General features: G+C 39.9%; 1 protein-coding gene across 4 annotated transcripts in view; it reads left to right on the top strand.

Moving 5' to 3' along the window:
* plcg2 (phospholipase C, gamma 2) overlaps nt 1–11,169 on the top strand; it is a 91,076-nt gene that overhangs the window by 6,493 nt on the left and 73,414 nt on the right. For 3 of the 4 annotated variants that reach the window (XM_079681175.1, XM_079681174.1, XM_079681176.1), the window contains exons 2-9: nt 5,795–5,986; nt 8,318–8,467; nt 9,473–9,566; nt 10,032–10,079; nt 10,301–10,385; nt 10,641–10,721; nt 10,819–10,862; nt 10,971–11,043. In XM_079681175.1, the coding sequence (XP_079537301.1) occupies nt 5,803–5,986; nt 8,318–8,467; nt 9,473–9,566; nt 10,032–10,079; nt 10,301–10,385; nt 10,641–10,721; nt 10,819–10,862; nt 10,971–11,043 (759 nt within the window). In that variant the 5' untranslated portion in view covers nt 5,795–5,802. Of the gene's footprint in view, nt 1–5,794; nt 5,987–8,317; nt 8,468–9,472; nt 9,567–10,031; nt 10,080–10,300; nt 10,386–10,640; nt 10,722–10,818; nt 10,863–10,970; nt 11,044–11,169 lie in introns of those variants that run through there. The other variant, XM_079681177.1, reaches the window with a different exon arrangement.

The following is an 11,169-nucleotide window of genomic DNA, read 5'->3' as shown; positions in this document are numbered from 1 at the left end:
GGACCCACATTCCGCGTTTCTCTAACAGGGCTGCAAAATAGGGGTTTGAGGAGTATGAGGCATGGCTACAATGGGGGATCTGTTTGGGATTTTAAGCAAAAAACGTCACAGACAGTGGCGAGCCGTGACTTTTATACCTGGGCCCTCTGACCCCCACCCATAGGCGTGAGGCTCAGGTTTGGGAAGGCTAAATAACTTTTTTTACCTGACGCTGCCCGCCTCCGGCATGTATAGAAAAGAGATCAACTCAATGAAAGCACCGCCTGCTGACCAATCAGAGCTCAGTGTGCAGAGTTTAAATCTATCAAGTCATATTACAGGATAAAGGAAATACAGTTTAAACTGCCGTATGCAGGGAAGACGCCGACGTGTCGCACTTATCATTCCCATCATCAATCAGATCATCGATCATGTAATATCATAATATATTTCCTTATCTGAGTCAGCTTCTCGAGCCGTATCTGGCCGTGCATCACCTACATTGTCACATAGGCTACTGTATGCAGAAGTATTATTTTAAGCAACACATTAGGTTGACGAAACACTCAACTCAAATCTAATTAAAGTCAGATCCACTCGTGTCTTAGGGGCAGTGATATCATAAACCTGTTGTACGCTTTCAAACATTCGGTAGTTTAATTATTTTTTAACCAGTTGTTCTATATTCGCCTTGCAGGTGCAACTATGTGGCTTGTATCCTGGATTATATGTTTAAATCATGGATGTTTAAAGTTCATATTTGTCTAATATTAGTTTTCTTTTCATTAATGAAGTATGTATGATGCTGCACTGTCAGTACACTTGTCCCTGTTTGTGATTGGTGAAATGTAGCTAACCCCGCCCCTTTCACGTAAACGCGCTCTCAGCTGGAGAGAGAAACCCTGGCTTGATTTACCGAGTTGATAACCAGCGTCGTAGGACTATTTAGCGAGATCTCGTTTGTTAGGGTTAGTTAAGATAACTCAAACATATCCAGGGTCTTTTGAACTGGCTTCGTAGAACAGGGCACAGGTGCTCATGTCAAAGACACAAACATTATACATTATATTTTTATTTTACCAGGATGCATTGACAAAAATATTTGGGAAGGCTTAGCCTTCCCGAGCCTACAGTACCCGCCGCCCCTGCCCCCACACCTTTCCTCGGAAAAAAAAAAAAGACTTAATTAATTCATCTAATTCCGCCCCATGGGAACTTATTTCTGAAAAATTATGTATTGAAGTCATTGGAGAGAGAAAACTTATCTTTCGATCCAGTTTGAATTGTGCCATGAATTACACATATGATGTTTTTCAATCTTAAAAAATAATTTCCATGACAAAAAAGTCAGTTTTTCTTAAAACTGTTGAAATATAAGACTATGAAAAATACGCAACTAGAAAGACTACAAATCCCAGAGTGTACATTAACGTTACACATTACGTGTTACTCACCGAAACCTTGTAAAGCCGGTCCCGCATGCTGGCTCTCACTGAACCGACTAACTCCCCTTTTGTGTATGTACAGCCCTCAACATGGCCAGACTTGCAGTGATTTTCACCTCTTTTAATACTTTTCACTTCATTCTGAAAGAGAGGTTGTTGACGTATGCAAGACCAGAGTTATAGTTCATTGAGCGCTTCACACAAACATTTTTGTTACTTCACAGTTTTACGACACATTTTTATTTTTTCACTTTTAAATTGACAAACATCATATGTGTGATTCGTGGCACAATTCAAACGGGATCGAAAGATAATGGCCACATGGCTTCACTTTACAACGTTGGAACGACCTTATCAGAGAATCCATTGGTAAACAGGGAATGCCAACAGACATGTTAGTCAGGAGGTCTAATAGTATGCACAGGGATATTCTTGCATCTGTCTATTACGTTGTCCTCATCCAATAATATAGTATTTGCTTGTGAATCGGCCAAAGAACCACTGTGTGTCTTTAAAGTCCGGATGCTTGTAAAACCATGTTGCAGTATCAAGTATTTTCACAGTGCTAAATCTGATAGGAAAGTATAAATTGTAGGCCTGTTAACATTAACGTGTTAACGCTTGCTATTCATCTTGAATCCTTAATGTGTTAAAGAAAAAATGAACGCAAATAATCACATGACCAAGTTTGATCCCAACATCCTCCCATAATTCCTGGGCAGATTTCAACCATAAATTGCATGGCAGCGAAAGGCAAATAGAGTAGAGGGACTGACACAAGCTACATGTGCTGCACTGACTGGCCCTCCTCAAAATACAAGTAAATACTGGTATTTTTAACTTAAACGCAATTAAAACAATTATATATATGGCAAGCATCTGCGTGTTTTGTGTGATGGGGTTGATCCAACCTCGTAAAACAAAGCCATGTGGTTCCTTGACAAATACAAAGAAAAGTTGTTCTCATACATTTAATGTGAGTTCTTCTCTTTTTATGACTTTAAAGTTTATAGTTTCAAAGAAAGTCATTTGTTTTTTATAATAAATGTGAATCTTTAATGTCCAAAATATATTTTTCTCATCCCCTTGCCTTAATTGTTCTGTATGAAAGTTAATCCAATATTTAGTATCCTTTTATCTCTTTCGCACACACAGTCTGTCTTAATGTTCTTGTGTGTGTTTGTTTTTGTGCATGTGCGTGTATGTGTGTGCTGTTTGCATCGCACCCCCCTGTGCTGAAAAGAGATACAGTATTCTCGTACTTATGTACCGTACTTGAGTACATGTACTTTGTTACTATCCAACACTGGTATTTGGGTTGTACTGGTGTATACAGTATGAGTGGTTGTTCCTGTGTGTATCTCAGGACACATTAACAAAACATCATGTTAGTGTTCAGCACACAGGATCATCACATCCTTATTTCATGTAAACACAGGTTTACCTGAGGCAGCTGGTGTGTGTTTGCGTGACATGAACATAGTGTACACAGTGTGTGAGGTAGTATGAGGAAACCTCCGCTCTGAATAATGCTGCAATGATCTCACAGGGACAGTCCCTGCAGGGTAAAGGTCTCTGCCAGGGAAACAGTGGAACAGTGGTGTGATAATGTCCGTTAATCATTCATTTCCATGCAAAACATTCAAGAATGTGTTTTGGTGATTCAGGTTTAAATATACTATATAATAAATATAAAACATATTGTATATTATATTCCATTCAAAAATATATTTCAGTGTACAAAAAGGCAGACAATTAATATTAACACTACACATTATGCTATGTTAAAACTTGATATAATGATATGGATCAGAGCAGTTCTCTAATACAGTATTCTCTTTCATATCGAAAAATGAAGAAAGGGGTATATTTCAACAATTTTCGAAACGTATGTATGGCCTTATAATTGGTTCTTACTTGCCTATAATACCACAATATTCCTTTTTTTTAAATAAAAATATATAAGGATCTCAAATGTAATCCAACAGCAATCCAGTGTCTCTGTGTTGTTTTGATATCTCTCCGGTCATTTGCAAGTTAAATATTAGATATTGACCTTCAACTCTCCCCTCATCTGTGTGCCCACACTATTTCTAATTCACGTCTTTATGACATCATCTTACACCATCACTGCACTACAAAGCCCTAATTCGTTTCAGTCAAAAAAAATGCACTGTTGCATAGGGAGTCCCATTTTCATTGACACACATCTTCTGTAAGGCAGTGTCTTTATCCAACAGTTCTGTCCAGTCTCATGACAGTATCCATAGCAACAATCGTACATTCAAGGTAATCCCATTCCATCCTTATTTTTACCAATGCCTATTCTACTTTTCCGCTCAAAATCTTCAAGCACTGAACTTATGGTGTGCTGTTGGAATGAAATGAATGATTGACATAGAGAATAAGTGAGTGAATGGAAATGAGGAAAAGAGAGTGATTATAATATCATGAAGTGAAGTAGAGAGAGAGCACGGTCACAATAACGTGTGTGTCAGAGCTCTAACATCGCATTTCAAATTATTAGCTCTTGAGTATGTCGGTGAAAGTATGTGATGTTTTTGCGGACCCTCAGCTGTAGGGGGAGGGCCCACAATCCAAACATCCCTGGAACAAACAGAGGTATAACATTTCCATTTCAAATTTGAAAGGGAAATTGTTTTGTGATGAGGGAGTTCATTTACCTAAAGACAATGTGACTGAACATGAAGTTGTAATTCCGCGGCTTAAGCGCTCTTGCTCTGGGCTTGGGTTTTAGGAATTGTCCGTATTTTTGTTTTACAACTTTAACCGTTTTACAGTGGGTTTTAACTTCATGGAAGTTAATTGTAACATTTTGGTCGTCTCAAATTGTCTTCAGCAGCGTTCAGTTGCACTTTGCTCCACCGTCCACAAAAAGACCCAGAGGGTGATGATTGAAATGTTAAATGAAATTCTGTAGTTCACCAAACAATGGGTGGCTGAACAGTGTCTATATCTATATGAAGATGCTGGCCGAACAGTTTGTTGGCTGATATCCTGGTTGTTGTAATGAACATGCGTGTCCTCTTGTTTTATTCACCTTTTTGAGCTGCCTTCACGTCTACAGACTATGAATACACTTCAGACTGTAAGAAGACTGTAACAGTTATTTGGATTTGGTGTTGGGGCCCTCCATCCTCCTATCAGAACCTTGATGCATGAGCTCAGCTCCTGAGTGTTGTACAGTGTGAAGGACTCAGTGAGGACAGGGGACTGTGAGGTCACTACGAGGCTCACTTTGTGTCTGCACTCTCTTCTCTGAAATCTTGATGTGCACATTGGTGTGCAGGGTTTGTGGTCATCTGTTGTGGAAACAGTGGAGAAGATGTGGCAAGTCTGAGTCAGCTTCAGAACACTGCTGGGTTTTAGACCAGCTGTGTCAAAAACCCAACAAAACAAATCACAAAGATATATAACATTGCTGACCGCCAAAAGTTACATCTTGGCTTTTATCACATTTTCCTGAAAATATACTTTACATTTGAAATTGTATAACATTCATTATTTAAAACACATTTTAAACATTTCCTTCTCACTTTTTGGTGTATCATAATTTCTGAAAATGTTCTTTAAACAGAGTAGATGAAGTACTTTAGTACAACAATAGTACTCATGCCAGGGAAATGGCTCATTTCCTGCTTCATGCTGTGAACTATTCCATTTGAAAAGGAGCAGGCCTCCACCAGGATAAAGTCAGAATAAAGGAGGAAGAAAGAAAAGATGTGGATGTATGAGAGGCCCTGGGGCCCGGGCTGATTCCAATATGTCAGCCATGCCAAAACAAAAGTCTAGTAACCTTTGTGGTTCATTATTACCTAAAACAGTAGTTATATAAGAAGTCCATTTCTCTAGAGTTCTTTAAAGTCAATTGGTGAACAACATGACAAAATGTCCCCGCTGCTAACATGTTTCCATTGCAACGATGTTAGAAGACTGGGGAAAACCCTTATGGTGTATTAAGCCCCAGAAGCAAAGCGGTGATTATGGGGGTGCCTTTCATACAAACAGCTTTCACCATTTTAAAAGTTGGAATAACTTCAGTTACTAACCCTATCCTAACCAGTTATCTTCATTAGTTTATTTGAATGATGATTATGAGGCTAAATAGCATGTTTATATCCACTGGCTCAGTCGCCGACGCAAGTTCGCTGACCTTTATGTATCCCTTTAGAGCTAGCTCAGGAGCTAGCTATCTTTTGAGCAGATTTTTAATTGGTGGATCCTTTTTGAAAAATGTGTGTACTCAACCCAAAACACCTAAGGCAGCTGAAAAAAATAGACTACCTGCTTGTTTGTTTCATTATGACAAGAGAAGGGACTGATGAGTGTCTCTGTGTCCCCTGTCTCAGCCTCAGAGATGGCGGGTTGGGGGCAGCAGGGCGAGATGACAGAGTACAAGAAGATTCTGATAAAGCGGGACCTGGAGATGGGCGTGGTGATGACGGTGTTCCGGCAGAAGGCGGAGCGGCTCACTGTGCAGGTCATCATGGAGACCCGGCAGGTGGCCTGGACGCGCACCGCGGATAGAACTGACGGTGTCTGTGAGTAAACTAACAATGACACATATTAACATCTTCTTAGTTTATAAAGTAATTTTCAGACCACCTTTCAAGCCCCTCTTAGTATTCATGTGTCTGCAGCAGTGAGTAAGTACATTTACTCAAGTACTGTAGCCTACTTAAGTAAAGTACAAGTTCCCCAAAATAGTACCTAAGTATTTTTATTTGATTACATTACATGTCGACGCTTTTATCCAAAGCGACTTACATACTCAATACTGTGGACAATCCCCACAGGAGCACTTTGGGGTGAAGTGTCTCAGGGACACAACGACAGGCTGACTGCAGTGGGGTTTGATGCTACTTTATACTTCATCTCCACTACTATTTGGAAGCCAACATTGTACTTTTTATTCCATTAAATGTATTTGAAAATGGTTAGTCACTTTACAGATTTAAGTTAATATTAGCTTAAACTAAATATAAATAAATCAACGATATATAATTAAAGGTCATTTAAAGTATTAGTGCTTTAATGCATAGAACAAAAATAATCCAGTCATTTAATATGATTCTGAAATTACGCACAATAGGTACTTTAAGTTCTTTGTGCCCGTGTATGACTGTATGCATCCTCTGGTTGATGCAGTGAGTCGAAAGTTTAATATAAAACTGTTTCAATGACTGTTTCATGCCGACAGCGATGTTTTAAAAGAGGGGGCGCCAGTATTTTTCCTATAATGAACACTCACAGGGACATAAACATTCATGCTACTTCACATACCCAACATTTGACCTTTTCCACTCATTAAAGTTTACTCCAATCAGAACAATCTTCCCTTTCATGGTATTGTGGCACAAGCCTTAGAGGCAGTTATAAACAGAGATGCAAACAGAAGCTAGCTGCACTAACTGGATTCAGGAGAACCAACCTTTGTGCACTGAGTGATCATCAGCTCAAATCCCTGGAGCAAAGTAGCAGTGATAAGTGACAAGGAATTATAATAGTCGATAGCAAAGTTGTATTATCCACAAAGCAGTATGTATACACCGTTTTGTGTCATCTGCTATGATATTAGTTATTATAAAGGTGAAGCGAAACTCCCTTTGGAGGGAAAGTCTTTATAAAACACGAGGAAAAAGAAGCCCCAAAAAGGAGAATAAAGCCCCATAGAGGCCAGGTTTCGACTCACCCCCCTTATATTTCAAGCCACCATTCAAATAACAATACAGTTATCTAAGTATATCAGTTATCCATACCATAATGACATCCAGATATAAAGGAGTTATCAGAATGAGTTCTGAAAAGGTTGTTTAAGCATGAGTTCCCATAAAAACATTGATATATTGTTTATTGCCTTTCTGTGAAGATAAGAACCACAGGAAATGCTCACCTACAGTATAGACACTGACTCGTCTCAATTTGAGAGGAAATGTATTTGTTATGACCTGGCTCAAAGGGCCACAACAAAAAGAGGAGATACACCATATCAACGGTTTAACAAAATATGTTTATTAAAGCAAGTAGTCCAAATGAGCCAAATTAATTAAGTGCAAAACAAATGAAGCATGAGGTGTGGATGTCAGTGGTATCAGTATTGTACGTGCAGGGTGAGGATTGCATGGACATGTATGAGTGTGAGTGTGAGAGTGTTGAAGTGCACAAAGTGAAGTAACTGAACATACTCAACCAAAACCGGGTGCCTGTAGGAAAAAACAGAGAGGAGCAGATGCTTTAAATAACTGCAGGGCACCAGACCCAGCTGCCCTGAGTTAGTGCAATCAAGGAGGCTGGATGCAGCACATACCCTCTCCAGATGAACCCACAGGGGCATCACATATTTGATTAAGTTCCATCATGACAACAGCCTTATTTGCTAAGACTTTGTAATGGAGCCATGAAGATACATTATGGAGGTTTGTTTTAATAATAATTCACTTCCCAGTATTAGGCTACTGCGTCAAAGTGTGAAAATAACCCTGCCCTAAAGAACGCTGACTATAGGAGGGACAGTGTGTGAGCTGGAAATGTGTGAAGCTGAAAAAGATCTGCCACGTGTGTTTGGTGATGCAGATGAATAATTACATTGAGTCTTCCTCTGATGATCGACATCTGTGTGTGTGTGTGTGTGTGTGTGTGTGTGTGTGTGTGTGTGTGTGTGTGTGTGTGTGTGTGTGTGTGTGTGTGTGTGTGTGTGTGTGTGTGTGTGTGTGTGTGTGTGTGTGTGTGTGTGTGTGTGTGTGTGTGTGTGTGTGTGTGTGTGTGTGTGTGTGTGTGTGTGTGTGTGTGTGTGTGTGTGTGTGTGTGTGTGTGTGTGTGTGTGTGTGTGTGTGTGTGTGTGTGTGTGTGTGTGCGCCGATGCTTTGTTTCAGTGGACCTGTTTGAGATCAGAGAGGTTCGTCCAGGGAGGAACTCCAAGGACTTTGAGCGCTTCAAAGATGGCAAAGACAAGCACGATGAGAGCAGCTGCTTCACCATCTTCTACGGATCTCAGTTTGTGCTCAACACCCTCAGTGTGGGAGGTGAGCTGCTCTTATATGTGTGCTTTAAACAAAAACTATCACATGATGAGTATCATTATTCATATTTCATATTGTAGCTACCTGATTTATTTGTTGTCAAAGTCATTGTTAGATTTATGTTGGATGTTATAAAACACCATTATTTAAACAAATCTCCATTATCTCCAAATACTTGACACCTGACATTTCACTGCAAATTCTAAACTACAAGACTGCAGTTACTAGCTAACATCTGGCCATCTGGCAAACCCCTTTCTAGTGTCACAAGCTAGGCTAAACATTAGCATGCTAACTTGGCTACCTATGCGGTCAATTACTGGTCTATTCATCCGTCAACTGCCAGTCTTTTATCGTCAGAAAAGTAAACAAAACACAAAGAACCATATAAAGACAGGCAGACAGAGGCAATGGGGCTTATTCCATTAAAGTGATCTACTTGGACAGTATGTATCCTCAATATATCCTATATGGATCAAATTAATGGATTAATTAATTAAGGATCTTGCCAGTTTAGCACCCATTTCTGTAGCTGATGTTAGGCAGCCCACACCTGTCAGCAGTTAAAGGAACTTTTCTTGACATGAAAAGAGTTTGCACATCTATGGAGCATCTGTTGCCCAGGCTCACAGATTCAGTCAAGCTTAGCTTATAATTGCAGTATCAAATCTGGCAATCTCATTGCAAAGATGTTGTTAGTAAATGGAAAAGTTCCAGCTCCATTTAGTGAACCCTTTTTACAGAGGAAGCATTTTTGACCAGAGAAAGCAATTGTTCAGTGTTCATGCTAAGCTAGTCCTTACTCCATCTCTGTAATGTCCACATCTTGTGTTTAGTTCACCTTTTGTTCCAGGAAGTCAAGTGTTGAAATGTCAAACAACTTTCCTCTTGTTGATTCATCTGAAAGTATTTTTTACTCATAAAGCCGATGCTCTTCTCCTCATATCACCTCACAGTGTGATATATCTGTTTAGCACAGTTACACTTTCTGTTCTGCTCATTTTGCAGCTGACTCTGTTGACGAGGCTCAGAAATGGCTGACTGGACTAGAACTGCTGAGGCAGGAGACGCTGCAAGCTCCCACTCCAGTTCTTATAGAGAGGTAAACACACACACGCACACGCACACACACACGCACACACACACACACACACGCACACGCACACACACACACGCACACGCACACGCACACAGACAGACAGACAGACAGACAGACAGACAGACAGACAGACAGACAGACAGACAGACAGACAGACAGACAGACAGACAGACAGACAGACAGACAGACAGACAGACAGACACACAGACATGCACACAGACACACGCACACAAACGTCTGCTTTTTTTTGTTACCAGATGTCGATCATCAGAGGAAGACTAAATGTCCTCATTCATCTGCATCACAAAACCCATGTGACATGTTAACTATATGTGAAAAACATGCACATTGTCAATGTCAACTGGTGCTTTTGATATGTGACTCAACAACACTTCTATGTACCCCTCCACATTCACAAAGTGATGAAGACTCATCCAGTCATTGATCTCTTTTTGTTTTTCCCTGCAGTTGGCTGAGGAAGCAGATGTACTCTGTCAATCAGACCAAAACCAACAGGTAGTGTATGTGTGATCTGGTTACCCTGCCACAATAGCTCTGAGAACGTTTTCCAAATTAAACAAATGTAAACATGTGACACAACCTGTAGGAACTTCTTGCATTGTATAGCTGCTGAAAAAGAACAATACTTCCTTAGTCCTCCTAACCTTTAAACACAATAATACGTATTGAATAAATGTTGGATCATATTTATGTGTTTTGCTTCTTTTCCTCCCCAGCATCTCCATGAAGGAGCTGAAGGCTCTGCTATCTCTGCTCAACTACAAGGCCCCCAGCTCCCGCACTCTCAAAGACAAATTCCAGGTGCTCTGATCTTCTCCTCCTCATCATCATGTCCTCATCAGTGTTGTGTGTGATTATATAAACACCATTGAACCTACAGTACATGGACAGCATACACATGGACAACCGAAAGACAATCTCCTCTACAGGGAGAATAGCATTGTTACATTCTGATCAGAGATTATCAATGACTAGTTTGACATTATGTGATATGGAATTTCATAAATATTCCAGCTTCTGTAGTCTCAATCAGTGCTTTGTATTCGGCTTTCAAAGGAAGTGGGGGCAAAGAAAGATCGCCTGGACTTTGAGCAGTTTCATAAATTGTACAACCTTATAATGTTTGAACAGAATGAGGTAAGTCTGAATCAATAACAATGAAGTAAATATACTGTATATATTATTCAAAATACATGTTTACATGATTTTCATTCATATTATATTTTAAACTCAGATCCTTGATGAGTTCAAAAAGGAATCATGTGCTTTTATTCTGGGGTGAGCTCCTGTTCTCTTATCCTTGCTACATATTGAACAAACCCTGATGTAAAGTGAAGCTTTAGGAGAGAGTGAGTCAGGGAGCTGACGGGGGTCTGCTCTCTACAGAAACACAGATAAGCCTGATGCCTCTGCAGTGCTGCTCCATGACTTCCAACGATTCCTCATCTACCAGCAGAAGGTGAGCAGAGTGTTCCAACATGGCAAGAGCTTTCTTCCCGCAAATGAACTACCAATAAAAGAACATTTCGATTAAAGAAAATAAGTTGACATTTTTGACATCAGCTAGTCCTGTAGGAATTCAGTG

Source organism: Notothenia rossii (genome assembly GCF_949606895.1).
Source record: "Notothenia rossii genome assembly, chromosome: 5".
In the NCBI taxonomy this organism is placed as follows: domain Eukaryota; kingdom Metazoa; phylum Chordata; class Actinopteri; order Perciformes; family Nototheniidae; genus Notothenia; species Notothenia rossii.
Note: the sequence above shows the minus strand (reverse complement) of the source record. Positions and strands in the feature narration are given on the sequence as shown.